This window comes from Papio anubis, chromosome 15 (assembly GCF_008728515.1).
Source record: "Papio anubis isolate 15944 chromosome 15, Panubis1.0, whole genome shotgun sequence".
In the NCBI taxonomy this organism is placed as follows: Eukaryota; Metazoa; Chordata; class Mammalia; order Primates; family Cercopithecidae; genus Papio; species Papio anubis.
The window spans coordinates 11,112,499-11,127,919 of NC_044990.1; the positions used below are offsets into that span (position 1 = coordinate 11,112,499).

A 15,421-nucleotide genomic window follows, 5' to 3' on the forward strand; every position below is an offset into this window, starting at 1 on the left:
TTTTATATTCTTGACATTTTTTTCTTGGTGATGCATCTGGGGAAAATACACTAAGTCATAGTCCCATTAGAAAACAAATGTTGTGGTTCAGTTTTTCCACCTATCTTGCGAGTGGGTTTAACCTTGAAGCTTTGAAAGTCTGCTCACTCAGGATAGGATCTGTTCTCATGTGGAATTTCTCAACGGCATAGTCTCCATAGCCTAATGAAAAGCTTGCTAACCCGGGAGTTAGCTTTGTGACAGGAATTTCTTCCGGTAGTTGGGGAAACCAAAAAGGTCGGTGCATTTACTGATTTTGTTTGAGCTCTGGACAGCTTCTGTAGATACTGAGCAGATACAGAGTATTAGTTGGTCAAAAGTTACAGAAATTCTGAAACCGAAGAACGCTCCCAGTGACATTTTAGATTTGCTGAGGAAATCAGTAAAGTATCTTGTGGGATTTATTCTATTTTGTCAGAAATTGTAAATACACTCATCTTTCATGAGTTAAGTTCATTTCGTAAGTTGGTGCTTTGAGTTGTTGTTTTGAATTGTTTTGTTTTTACGGAAATGTGCGATGTCAGGTAAGAGCTAGGTGGTTCCAATGAGGCCACGTTTCAGCTACCCTTGTTCTACTTGTGGATGCACAGACAGACAGTTCTCCACCATTAAAATACTAATGGAAGGCGTGTCTAAAATCTGTATGTAATTATCATGCTCTACGTTAAGTTTTAGCTATAAAACTTTCTCTAGAGCTGTCAATAGGAAGTAAAATAAAGCTGTTTGTGTTTTCCTTCCTTTGTGTGTCTCCTCAGGGGATTGTACCATCCAAACACTGAATAGTCAAATCTCAGGACCGTAGACCATTACTTGTAGAAGGCACCAGATTTTAGAGATGAGGAAAGTAGTACTTGAGAAATGGAGAGTTGGTTCAAGAAAAGTCTGGTTACTGTGGCAATATCTGGTAACCCAAAGTTAGAGGACAGAAAAATTTAAGTTTAGGCCACCTTAATTCCTCTCAGCACATTTTGGCTGATTGGATATAAATCTGAAAACATCACTGAAACAAAGAATAACATATCCTTTCCTAACAGAAATCTCACCATTTACTTTTTAATTCTTCAATATTCTCCCTTTTTGTTTCCCTTTCAAGTTTTATTGAAGAGTAGCTAGTTACCTAGCAGTGCATTTGGCAACTGACTTATCCTGGATGATTATCTGAGAAGTTAAATTTGCTGCAAGTAAGTTACTTGTAGGTAATTTGCTGAGAGTTAGAACCGAGATGAGTTACTAGTGCACCTGCTTTAAATTTTTTCCAGGCTAAAATTGTTGTGGCCAAGCTTCATGGCATAGAATGACAGGGTTCTGGTTGCTCACTTGTCAGTGTATTAGAAAAAGCCAGTAGTGACTCTTCCTGAGGGAAGTCCTGACCTTTTCCACTGAAACCCTCTTAGCCACATCCCATGAGAAGTGGGGTGTTCTTGGTTCTGGTTTTCTGCTACCTGTCCTCATTCAGAGCCTCAGTTGTCACAACAGGAAGACACGCCTCCACCAGCTCTGTCAGTGTTAAGGCCAGCATTCTACACTGGGCCAGCAGCATCAAATCAATGACTTCGCACTACCTTGCAGAAGTGAAGCAAAGAAAAATTATATTGTTATAAAATTGCATAAAGACGATGTAGTATATTCTTCCTCTTAATACATAAACTGATCCCAAGAATAAACCAGCTTCTCTGCAGCCAAATACCTGGGTTAAATCCTGTGCCCACCTGTATTGCTTATCTTAAATGCTGCTGGCCTGCTTTGGGAGCATGATAAGAAATCAACGCGAAACGTGTTGCTATACTTACTTTATTTTTATTATTGTTTTTGAGACAGGGTCTCACCCATAGCCCAGGTTATAGTGCGATGTCACGATCTTGGCTCACTGCAGCCTCTGCCTCTGGGGTGCAAGTGATTCTGCTGTGTCAGCCACTTGAGTAGCTGAGACTACAGGTGTGCGCCACCACACCCGGCTAATTTTTATATTTTTAGTAGAGAGGGGGTTTCACCATGTTGGCCACACTGGTCTTGAACTCCTGACCTCAAGTGATCCACCTGCCGGGGCCTTCCAAAATGCTGGGATTACAGGCATGAGCCACTGCACCCGTCCCGTACTTACTTTATAGATAATATTGTGAAGTTCATTCATTCAACAAATATTTATTGATCCTTTCCATGTGCCAGGCACCACTGTAGGTAGTAGAGAAAAAGCAATGAACAGAACAGAAGAAGTTCTCACTCTCCTGGAGCTTACATTAGAGTTGGGGAGGGAGGTGGTGCGGGTGAATTGGTGATCCATGGGTGGAGGGGGAGGGACTAAAGCAGGGCAAGCAGGGTAGAAACTGATTGGGGTTGGGGGTCAATTTAAATAGAGTGGTCAAGGAAAGCTGCTGTAGTAAGGTGATATTGGGGCAGAGACATGAATGAAGCAAAGAAATGAACCGTGCAACTGTCTGCAGATGAGCATCCCAGCCATAGGAAGCAGCAGACATAAGGGCCCTGAGGCTGTATGGGGCCCAGCCTGATCACAGAACAGCAAGGAAGCTAGGATGAGTGGAGTAGGGTGAGCAAGGGTGCGCTGGTAGGAGATAAGCCAGGAGAGGAACATGGAGGGGGAAGACCTGGTAAGGCCTTAAAGGCCATGGATATGGATTTGTGGGGAGCCACTGGAGGGTGTTGAGCAGAGAAAGAGACACTACTGAACTTGTTTTAAAAGAATTGGTCTGTCTGCTCTGTGGAACATAGACCTCAAGTCATCTACCCACCTCGGCCTCCCAAAGTGCTGGGATTACAGGGGTGAGCTACCGCGACCAGCCAAAATTGTGCTTTATTGAGATGAGGAAGACTGGAGGAAGAGTAAGTTTTCATAGAGATGGGAATTCAACATGATTTAATGTTTTTCTTTTTGTATATCTGTATTCTGCTTTGCTTTATAATGAATAACTATAAATTAGTTACCAAGTAGTAACTATTCAAGTAGTTACCCAAACAAGTAATTCTAACCCATTTGATCATGTAATTCATTCTCACCAAATGAAATCATTAGAAAGTTATTTCTGGCCAGGCACTCACACCTGTAATCCCAAAACTTTGGGAGGCCAAGGTGGGAAGATCACTTGAGTCCAGGAGTTTGAGACCAGCATGAGCAACATGTTGAGACCCCATCTATTTAAAAAAATAATAAATTTTTAATTAGCCGGGTGTGGTGGCACATGCCTGTAGTCCTAGTTACTTGGAAGGCTAAGACAGGAGGATCTCTTGAGCCCCAGAATTTGAAACTTCAGTGAGGTTTTTTTTTGTTTTTGTTTTTGTTTTTCAAACAGAATCTCACTCTGTCGTCTAGACTGGAGTGCAGTGGCGCGATCTCGGCTCACTGCAGCCTCCACCTCCCAGGTTCAAGCGATTCTTCTGCCTCATCCTCCCAAGTAGCTGGGCTTACAGGCACGTGCCATCATGCCAGGCTATTTTGTGTGTGTGTGTGTGTGTGTGTATTTTTAGTAGAGATGGGTTTTTGCCATGTTGGCCAGGCTGGTTTCAAACTCCAGACCTCAGGTGATCCACCCACCTCAGCCTCCCAATGTGCTGGGATTACAGGCGTGAGCCACTGTAACCAGCCCTGCAGTGAGTTTTGATTGATCCAATGCACTCCAGCCTAGGTTCCAGTGAGACCCTGTCCCTAAAAAAAATTTAAAAATGAAAAATAAAGTTATTTTTACAAGCATACATTTATAAAATTTATTCTGAAAACATCAAGTAGAGAAAACAAGTCTCCTCTCCCTGAAAATAAAGCACAGTTGTCTTTCTCACCCTGCAGATGATCCAATTTCTCCCTACACGGGCTGGTTGCTGACTATTACAGAGACCAAGCAGCCGCAGCCCTTACCGATGCCTTGTACAGGAGGATGCTGGGCCCCCCTGGTTGACTACCTCCCGGAGACCATCACTCCCCGGGGGCCACTCCATAGGTGAGCAGCATGTGTGGGGAGAAGGAAACCTTAGCTTTGACTGGACTTTTCTACCTATGACAAGAGGAAAACCTAGTCCAGGTCCCACCACATTAAATGATCTTATCAATCAGTGGGATCCTGCCTGATTTGACTGCCAGCTTCCAGCATATTAGCAGAGTGTGGTCAAATATTAATCAATATTCAAAGCTGCCTCTGACCTTTGAATTTCTCCTTGATGTAATCTGGATATGGGCATGCATTCTGTGATGCTTTTTAGACTGTAAGCAACTTGATGAGAGGGACCTTGTCTTTGATTTCTCTTCATCTCTTAGCTCTTATTACCTAGTGACTAGTGTGATTAGCTCAACCAATGTTTCTTCTTGTTGTGGAGCTCTGTGCTGTGTTACAAGTTAAACTCTATTTCCCTGGAATAAGAGCCTTATATAATGTTTTAAAAACACTTAAGAGTTATATTGAACTGTAACTTAATGATCTACTAGTATTTCCATCCCCTTCAGAAGTTGCATTAATTTCATTATTTCATTGATTAGGTGCAATATTGCTGTAATTTTTATGACTGAGATGGTGGTAGATCACAGTGTACGAGAAGATTGGGCGCTTCATCTACCATTATTACTTCACGCTGTCTTCTTAGGTAAGACTGGATCTAAAAGGCATTCTAGCCAATCGGGTTAAAAATATGCAGAAGTAATCCATAGAGATTTCCTTTCACATTGACATCCTTCCTGTTTGACTCATTTTGGGAATATTTGATCTCCACCACTTTTCATTGCCCTTTTGTGACATCTGCTCTGAAATGTCAGCTACTTGGTCACTGTTTGAAATTGCTCTATTTCTACCGTGTAAATATAGTGGTATCTCACTAGTGCCACATCTACAAAGATATCCAAAATAAGTTGGGCCTTTTTGAGAGTCTTTGGCTGAAGTGGTAAATTTTAAGCTATGAGGCATAGTCAGAGTATAAAAAGAAAGGATATAGGACAGAGTGGGCCAAGCCCTGAGCTTTGTAGAGCAAAAATGGGAAGAGGAACCAGCCAGGGAAACTCAGAAATTCAGTTAGAAAGAGACTAATAAAATTGGAATCTTTCAGTAACAGGGATATCCAAGGAAGAGAACATCTCAAGAAGAAGGAATGCTAACCACATCAAATGCTACAGAGAGGTCAAGAAAAGTTCATCTATCAGCATTTTATGAGAACATTTTACTTAAGAAATAAAGCATTTTATTTTTCCTAAGCCCAACTTCTGTATGTTGGTAACACAAACAATAACAAAGAAAACTAAACATTCTTTTAACATGTTCCTCCTGAGTATCCTGGAATCTTTACCATCCCTGGAATCTAAACGAGCTTAACGTTTGTTTATACTGAGATTCTACTGTTTTGTTCCAGGTTTAGACCACTACCGGCCTGAAGTCTTTGAACACAGCAAAAAACTGCTTCTTCACCTCTTGATTGCCCTCTCTTGCAACAGCAATTTCCATTCCATTGCTTCTGTACTCCTGCAGACCCGAGAGATGGGTGAAGCTAAGACTCTAACTGTGCAGCCAGCTTACCAACCTGAATATCTCTATACAGGTAACAGAGAACGACTGGTAGAGAGCCTAGGACAGTTACAAATGCAGAGATAACTAACTGCAGGTGCCAGTAGAGCCCAAGTTAACTTTTCTCATGCTATGACCTCCAACTTTCCACGTGGTAAATCAACAGTACAGTAAATACACACCATTTCACTCGATGTGAACTTGCCTCTCAAAAGCTTTATTATTGAATATTTAAAATATATTTTTCCTGGTTATATCTATGATTGCTGCCCCCATTGAATCTGTTCCTCCTGATGCATTGGAAGTGTACGTGCCCATTGGCCAGGAGCAGCAGTGTAGAACACCGAAGGGTGAGAACGCACAAAACAGTGACCACTGCTGCTGCCTGAGAGCAGGTCACAGCCAGGGTGCCAGATATATCACTTGTGTGTCTTCTAGTGCCCATAAAGCAATTTTCACTTTATTGAATGACTGACCTTTTCCTTGAAGACGCCATTAGTGGGAGCCTGTTAAAAACCATTGCTGTTTTGAAACCAAAAAAAATTATCCTTAGAAACAGGAACAGATAGCATTAGCTGAGTCAAAGAAATTACTCTGCCATGTCAAGCCATTTATGAAAACTTTATCCCAACAGGTAATACTGGTTTTCATTTAGAACCAGAACATTTAAAATATCTTAAAATGATGATGAAGATTACCAACTAACAGAGTTCAGGGACTAATTTTTTTTTTTTTTTTTTTTTTTTGAGGCAGTCTCCTCCTTTCCAGGCACGATCGCGGTGGCGATCTCAGCTCACTGCAAGCTCTCCCGGGTTCAGCCATTCTCCTGCCTCAGCCTCCTCAGTAGCTGGGACCACAGGCACCACGCCACACCACTCGGCTAATTTTTTTCTATTTTAGTAGAGCGGGGTTTCACCGTGTGTAAGGATGAGATGCTCCATCTACCCCGACCTCGTGATCCGCCCGCCTCGGCCTCCCAAAGTGCTGGGATTACAGGCATGAGCCACCACGCCTGGCTAATTTTTTTTTAACCTATTTATTTTACACATTGCATTGGCACTAACTACGGTGCGACATTTCACATGTCACTGTGTGCTTTCTACATTACTGTGAAAAGGGTGTACCTTTTATTTATCACTTATGCCCACCACTGTACTGGCTTCTAATAGATGTTAACATAGTTCTTTGGAAAACAAACATGAAATCATCATTATCTACACTTAATTGAAAGCAACCTATCAATAGCCTCTTAGAAACACAAAACTCCCTTTGCTGTAGATGTTTAATTAAAATGAAGAGTTCTAGCTGCTCTAAGTCCTGAGGATAAGAATATAATTTTTTCGGCCGGGCGCGGTGGCTCACGCCTGTAATCCCAGCACTTTGGGAGGCCGAGGCGGGCGGATCACGAGGTCAGGAGATCGAGACCATCCTGGCTAACACGGTGAAACCCCGTCTCTACTAAAAATGCAAAAAATTAGCCGGGCGAGGCGGCGGGCGCCTGTAGTCCCAGCTACTCGGGAGGCTGAGGCAGGAGAATGGCGTGAACCCGGGAGGCGGAGCTTGCAGTGAGCCGAGATCGCGCCACTGCACTCCAGCCTGGGCGACTAAGCGAGACCCTGTCTCAAAAAAAAAAAAAATAAAAATAAAAATAAAAATAAAAATAAAAAAGAATATAATTTTTTCGAATGTTAGGCAGAGAAAATTGTGGTATCTGATAAGTTGTGTATCTCTGTGTACATCAGTTTTGCATTTATTATACCATCAATGTGGTATAAAATGATTTAAATTGAAGATTTACCAAAAACGCATACAATATTCATAGGCAAGACAAACAGTAGATAGCTAAAGTGACTGGTTCTACAGGACATAGGGAATAGGTATACAAAGAATATGGGAAATGTTCTTTTTTTAATAAAAATTTATTAAGCACCTAGTTTCAACTATAGTTGCTTTCAAATACACACTAAAAATGTGTGTGACAGAAATTATTGTCTTGACTTTATTATAATAGGACACTGAGCTACAGAGAATTACATAAATTCCCTGAGGCTACGCTGTAAGTGACAGAAATGTTATTCAAACCCAGGACTCCTCATCTCTAATTCAGTATATCTATCAGACACACACCAGCACTACATACTTTTTATGATTATTAAATAGGGGAAAAGGGATAGTTGCATATATACATTTTCAAACCTACAGCCTATCCAGAGGTGTAGAATGTCAACCAAGTATGTAGCGAAGAAACAGTATTTGCTTATGCCATATTTCTTTGAATACCATAATACATATTCTATTAAAATACATCATTATATACACAATACTAAAGCTTCTGGACACATTTACTCAAAAACATTATGTATAAGTAACCAGCCATTAAGTGACTGGTATCCTCAAACAGGGTATCATTTCACATTTTTTTCCCCCCAATATGGAGTCTTTGCTCTGTCGCCCAGGCTGGAGTGCAGTGGCATGATCCCGGCTCACTGCAAGCTCCACCCCACCAGGTTCATGCCATTCTCCTGCCTCAGCCTCCCAAGCAGCTGGGACCACAGGCGCCTGCCACCACACCAGGCTAATTTTTGTATTTTTAGTAAAGACAGGGTTTCACCAGGTTAGCCAGGATCATCTCGATCTCCTGACCTCGTGATCCACCCGCCTCGGCCTCGCACAGTGCTGGGATTACAGGCGTGAGCCACCGTGCCCAGCCCATTTCACATGTTTAAGTAGTCTAATACCCAGGAATAATTTATTAAGAGCAGTCAGTAGATGATCTGTTATAGTTGAACTGGTCATTTGCCTGGTCCATACATGCATACAAACACACACACATAACCTTTCTTTTGTAGAAAGTATCAACCAAAACAGCAGAGTAGAAAGCAGCAGATCAAGTCCTAGTCCCAAAGACACACTCATTTACACAGCAGTGCAACTGATTCCCTAAACAAAGAAAAACTGTCAGTCTCATTTAATCATAGCCACAGCCAAAAGCAACCATTTTCTCCCCAGAATTTAAATAACTCCACACTTCTCTGCCCTCCTCTGTGGACCTCATTAAGCATGCGGACAAGCACACTGCCTAATACATCCCTCCTTGACCTTCTTCTCCCACCAGGTGGCTTTGACTTCCTGAGAGAGGACCAGTCATCCCCAGTGCCCGACTCAGGGCTCAGCTCCAGCTCCACCTCCTCCAGCATCAGTCTGGGAGGCAGCAGTGGAAACCTCCCACAGATGACCCAGGAGGTAGAAGACGTGGACACAGCTGCTGAAACAGATGAGAAGGCAAACAAGCTCATTGAGTTTCTGACGACCAGGTAATAAGGGGTTAGGAGTCCGCAGCTGTTTGCAGGTTGGTCTTTTGGAAAATTGCCAATGCTTTAAACCACACAGATGGAAAAGTGATCCTGGGGTTCTAACAAAGTCCTGTTTCTCTTCTCAATTGCAACTGCTGGAGTCTGTGTGAACAGACACTGAGTACAAAGAATACAATTTGTGAAAGGCAGACGTTGGTAGAAGTTTCTAGGATCCCACTGATGTGACAGTTGATGGGCAAGGGGATTTTGTGGATAATGGTGATGCAGCAGATGGAGGCAGGAGATGGTCGTGCCCCATAGTGAGCATGCCTTTAGTCATCTATCAGAGCTGCCAGGGGTTAGTAGTTCTGAGACTTGGCAAAGAACATCACTCTGGAAACCAAGGATATTAGCCGTGGTCAACCCAGAAGCAGCTGCCAAGGGGACCATTATCTATTCATCTGGTCCCAAGAGTCATTTGTAAAAGGCAGTCAGAAACCAGAAACAATAGGAAGCATAATAGGAAATGAGTCAAACTAATAAATCAAAACCAAGAAAAACTGCAAGCGGTCCTGGTCAGGTCTTCTGGTTCTTCTCATTAACCATTTAGCTCGTAAGGCTCCAGGATTTCTAACACCCTACGGTCTGGTAGTTGTGTAAAGCATGCTTACCTGTGACTGGGTGGCGTGCTCCCCTTTCTCAGCGAGTTAAGTCCCGGAAATCTAGTCTATGTATATGTTATCTAATATCTCATGTGATCTTGCTTTCTTCAACTAATGCATCAATTAATGCAAACAATAAAAAAGAGTATTTTCTTTCCACAATTCATGATTCAGGGTGTTTTGTGCAGCTCTCAACTTACTGTGGGATTTAATGTGCAGGAAGCTTAGGACAGGAGCTGATGGTGCCTACATGACAGTATGCCTGAACATACAGGGTACTGCAGAGACCCGAATGATTTGTGCAAAGGAAAAGTGTTGTCACCACTCACCAACTGTCAGTACAACATATTTGGAATAATTCTTCTCTGAAATTCTCCTACCTGGCTCCATTCCATTCTTACTGTTGAAAACCAAGTAGACGACAGAGGCCATGTCTTCAGTTTGATTGTATGGTATTTGCAACTTGATGTGATACTGATAAAAGCCTTACCTATGCAAATGCTAAAACGTGAAAATTGAGTCCATGTCTAAGTCTTTATTTCACTTAACATTTGGTATCATTTTACTTAAACAAACATGTAGCACTTATGATATGCCAAGCACTGTTCTGGTGAATTGGGAGGTTTTAATTTTGCAAATGAATTTAATTTAAAACATTTCAAAATGACTCCATACATTAGATGTGCTTTGAGTATGCTGATAAGGTTTTCAAGACTGAAATGTACTTCCAAAATAATTCATGAAATTGTTTAAAATATTTTTTAACTTATATTTTAAGTTCAAGGGTGCATGTGCAGGGTGTGTAGGTTTGCTACATAGGTAAACGTGTGTCAAGGGGGTTTGTTGTACAGGCTATTTCATCAGCCAGGTATTAAGCCCAGTATCCATTAGTTGTTTTTCCCAGTCCTCTCTCTCCTACCCTCCGCCCTCCGGTAGGCCCCAGTGTGTGTTACTCCCCCCAGTGTGTCCGTGTGTTCTCATCATTCAGCTCCCACTTACAAGTGAGATCTTGTGGTATTTGGTTTTCTGTTCCTGCATTAGTTTGCTAAGGATGATAGCCTCCAGCTCCATCCATGACCCTGCAAAGGATACAATCTTATACCTTTTTATGGTGGCACAGTATTCCATGGTGTATATGTACCACTTTTTTTTTATCCAATCTATCATTGATGGGCACTTGGGTTGATTCCATGTCTTTGCTATTGGGAATAGTGCTACCATGAACATATGCATGCATGTGTCTTTATAATAGAACAATGTATATTCCTTTGGGTATATACCCAGTAATGGAATTGCTGGGTCAAATGGTATTTCTGTCTCTGGGTCTTTGAGGAATCGCCACAATGTCTTCCACAGTGGTTGAACTAGTTTATACTCACACCAACAGTGTAAAAGCCTTCCTTTTTCTCCACAACCTTGCCAACATCTATTATTTTTTGACTTTTTAATAATCGCCATTCTGACTGGTGTGAAATGGTATCTCACTGTGGTTTTGATTTGCATTTCTTTAATGATCAGTGATGTTGAGCTTTTTTTATATGATTGTTGGCTGCATGTATGTCTTCTTTTGAGAAGTAGCTGTTCATGTCCTTTGCCCACTTTTTAACAGGGTTTTTTGTTTTTTTCTTGTAAATTTGTTTAAGTTCCTTATAGATGCTGGGATTAGACCTTTGTCCGATGCATAGATTGCAAAAAATTTAAATATGTTATACGCTTGGAGTCAGGACTGTATGTATAGTTTTAAAAATGCAAAATGAAAGTTATATTTTTGACATTTTGTGTGTTTTGTTTAAGGGCATTTGGTCCACTTTGGTGCCATGAAGACATCACACCTAAAAATCAAAATTCAAAGAGTGCTGAACAGCTCACTAATTTTCTACGTCACGTTGTATCTGTATTTAAAGATTCCAAATCAGGTACTTCATCTTATTTGCACAGATCCCTCTTTCAGCGTTGTTCTGTAATGGACCCTATCTCTATATGATGATTACAGCACCTTACAACTGTCCTGCACTCCACATCCATAGCATGAGCATATTCATAGGGGAGTTCTGAAGCTTGTTCGGATGCTTCCTAACTGCATGGTATTTAATGCCATATATATTTGCATTATGCTGTATCAACTAATTTTTCTAACATACTTGTTCTACTTCTTTTATTTACCTTACTAGAATTAAACTGTGTCTATAACATTTTCTTTAAAGTAGGCTATGAGGAATAAATCTCATTAATTGACTCTCATCAGTCTCAATGATGAAAAATAGTCTGGTTAAATGGCTGCTTGAAGGGTCAGACTGTTTTTTTAAAAAAAAATTGTGATAAAATGTTTTTGGCTTTAAAAGTGTTTGCTAACAATTCCTGTGCAAATGACTATTCAATATTCTAAATACAGTGTAAATCCTATTTAAATTGTCGTAGCATCATGATACTTAAGTGTTTTCCTTCTGCTGAATTCCTTCAGATCCAAGTTGGCCTGGGCTGATTTGTGTGTGAAACTTAAATCTGGTTCCTCAACATGTTGTAAAACCATCTCTACCTTTTTTCCCTCACACCAGACTGGAGATATTAAATCCAGCTCCCTGGCTTTCCCAGCTGCTCTGATAATTAGCACATTTCCCAGCTTGAAACATTTTGGATCAGCCACATATCTTTTCATTATCAGAGGACACTTACTAAAAAACAAACGATACGGACAGACTGAAATGGGAGAGTCATTCCAGGAATAGACTTCCATTTCTAGTTTTCAGTTTCCCCTTTGGAATTTGTTTAAAATATTAAGACCTCAAAAGCCAATTAATCATTGAACACAGCCCAAAGGAAGAAATTTACTATTTGTATGTAAACCATTAATTAATCTAAAATCTTTGATTGAATGAAAATAATGAAAATGAGAAAATATATAAATGCCTTATACTGAATTCTTAGAGGGTACTTCAGGCTGCATAAAGTCTAGGTCTTTTTGCATCTCGATCAATTTTTACTGATTCTGATTTCCTTGTACATCCCCGCTTTTGGCCTGTTTTCTGTATACATGCACAATGTGTTCCTGGAAACACTTGTGTTAGTCAGGGCAGCATAGCTGCTGTAACAAACAGCCCCTAGGGCTCAGAGGCTTAACACAACAGAAGGTTATTCCTGGGTCCTGTAAAAGTTCAGTGCAGATGTTTGGCAGGTGGCCTTCCACTAGGTGCTTCAGGGACCCTCCAGCCTGAGGCTCTTCCACCCTCTAGGCTGAGGCTTATGCCGGGCCCTCTGCATCCGGCCAGCAGGTGGAAGAAGAGAGAGTGAGAAGAGGATTCCTCAGGATGAGTTGATGCCCCAGTCTTAAATGGGGTATCCAGTGGGTTTTTTCCCACATTCCATGGGCCGGAACTCAGGCACCTAGGCACACCTAACTGCAAGGAAGACTGGGAAGTGTAGATTCACTGTGTGGCTGGAAAGAAAAAGAAACCTTTTCCTTTTCTCAAAGGACACTGTTGTGGTGAAGGTGGAGTCTGAAGTCCTACTAGTACAGTTCTAGCCGTCAGGTTCGTTGTGATTTAAACAAGCATTTGCCCATTTGAATCACATTTGTCATTTGCCTGGGTACCTAATCTCCACACATAAAATCACAATATCATTTGCCAGGGTACCTAACCTCCACACGTAAAATAGGCTAAGTAAACAAACCTTTACTTTGATAAACAAATAAAGACATAAAAAGCTTTTTGGAAGCATCATTCATAAGATACGAACTGCCTGCATGGGTTTAATCCTATGTTTACTACCCTGAATGTGTCCAAAGTCAATTTTCCAGGGCCCTCTGTTTTCTCTGCAGGTACGTTTTCTTGTATAATCTATTTGTCCCTAGGGTCAAGTAGCCAAGCTGCAGCTAAGAACAATGACATTGAATTATCCCTTCTGGCCCACTTTCATGTAGCAGCCAAATGTGCTGCAGAACCTCTGTGTCATAGAGACAGCCATGGCCTCTGTTTTCTTTCAGTCCTTCTACCCTTGTAGTCTGCTTTTCTCCCTGCAGAGAGGCACGGCAAGTATAGAATTTAATGACCTGGAATTCAGTCATGAGCTTTATCTTACATTTTCATTCCCATCTGATCAAATGATTTTCTGATTACTGAGATTACCTTTGTACAATTGGAAAAACAAATATTCAGGTGAAAGTTTAAATTATGGCTGCCTTCTTCACAGTATCTGCACTTCAATATCTGCTTATCAATAAAGCAAAGACTTTGGCACAGACCTTAGTTGTGTTTTGAATTGAATAGATCCACTAACAGCTTTCCTCTATTCTGAAATTTCCTCTACTCTAACAAACTTACAAAAAACGAGTATTCTGTGCAAAAAAGTAGTACGGAAGAATAATATATGAAAATAGCAGAGTAATAAATAATAATACATTTGTGAACCTATGTTATGTTTCAGACATTGTACTAGGCACTTTGTAAGTTGTTTAATTTTCACAACAACTGTATGAGACAAGTTAAAGATAAGGAAACAAGTTCATGGAGAACAAATTCCTTTCCCAGAGTTAGAAAGCCCCTAATTCAATACCAGGACCATCTTGTTCCAAAGCCTTTTTCTACTACACTATACCTCCTTAAGATTTATTCAGAATTTGTTTCTATTTTAAAATGAGGTGGGTGCAGTGGCACACACCCGTAATCCCAGCGACTCAGTAGGCTGAGGCAGGAGGATTCCTTGAGCCCAGGAGTTCAAGACCAGCCTGGGCAACAAAGAAAGACCCTGTTTTAAAAAAAAAAAAAGCTTGAGAAAAAACTCGACGTGATGGCTCATGCCTATAATCCGAGCACTTTAGGAAGGCAAAGCAGGCAGATCACTTGAGCCCAGGAGTTCAAGACCAGCCTTGGCAACATAGTGAGACCCCATCACTATAAAAAATACAGAAAACTATCCAGGCATGGTGGCACATGCCTATAGTCCCAGCTACTTGGGAGGCTGGGGTGGGAGGATCACTTGAGCCCAGGAGGTAGAGGCTGCATTGAGCCGTGATCATGCCACTACGCTCCAGCCTGGGCAACAGAGTGAGACCCTGTCTCAAAAAAGGAAAAAAAAAATGGTTGACTTGTAAATAAGTACCACTACAAGGTAGCCCTGTGCTGTTAGCCTGTTTTAAACTTACAGGTAACTTTGATGCCTCAGAGCATGTGAAGTAGAGACCAACCCATTCTGTGACTCTTGTTGCCCTAGGCTTCCATCTGGAGCACCAGTTGAGTGAAGTTGCATTGCAGACAGCCCTCGCAAGCTCTTCAAGGCACTATGCTGGTCGGTCCTTCCAGATATTCCGGGCCCTCAAGCAACCTCTATCAGCACATGCCTTATCTGACCTTCTCTCAAGATTGGTGGAGGTGATCGGAGAACATGGAGATGAGATTCAGGTATGGAAGGAAAGACCACTGAGCTCATGAAGGATGAGCTGTCTTGTCTCGAGGAGGTGTAAACTTTTTTTGAGCCTTTCTTCTCTCAACAATTATTCCAGCCATCTGGACATGTACAATGTATTTTAGAGGTGGACTTTTATATTTACAAGAATTATTCCAAGGAGCCTTGTTCTAGAAATTCAGTGAATATTATCTCTTTTATATATGCCAACAACTGGAAATCCTCTGGTGGCTTCTTCCTTGTTTTTGTGGTTGGTTTTATTTGGCAGGCGGCCAGGAGATTATTTTGTATAGTTTGGGGTTTCTGGCTGCCAACCTAAGATGCAGTTATACAGTGTCCCTGCCCAGAGCAGGGACCTCCACTGTATCTGTGCAAAGCACTACCTCTCTCTGTATGGCTAGTCTCCAGTAGACTGAGAAGAGCTGAAGAAGGAATGGAGGGTGACTGCCACAAGGAGGCCCTCGAGGTAGAGCCCAGAGATTGGGCAGCGCTGAACAGGTTGAGAGCCGCTGGCATCACAAGCTCTGTGGCTCCG

General features: G+C 41.6%; 1 protein-coding gene across 7 annotated transcripts in view; it reads left to right on the forward strand.

Moving 5' to 3' along the window:
* Positions 1 to 15,421, forward strand: part of FRY (FRY microtubule binding protein) — a 269,947-nt gene that overhangs the window by 191,245 nt on the left and 63,281 nt on the right. For all 7 annotated transcript variants that reach the window (XM_003913738.5, XM_017951077.2, XM_009191743.4 and 4 more), the window contains 6 exons: positions 3,836 to 3,986; positions 4,520 to 4,623; positions 5,380 to 5,565; positions 8,647 to 8,845; positions 11,281 to 11,402; positions 14,695 to 14,882. In XM_003913738.5, coding sequence (XP_003913787.3) covers positions 3,836 to 3,986; positions 4,520 to 4,623; positions 5,380 to 5,565; positions 8,647 to 8,845; positions 11,281 to 11,402; positions 14,695 to 14,882 — 950 coding nt within the window. The remainder of the gene's footprint in view (positions 1 to 3,835; positions 3,987 to 4,519; positions 4,624 to 5,379; positions 5,566 to 8,646; positions 8,846 to 11,280; positions 11,403 to 14,694; positions 14,883 to 15,421) is intronic.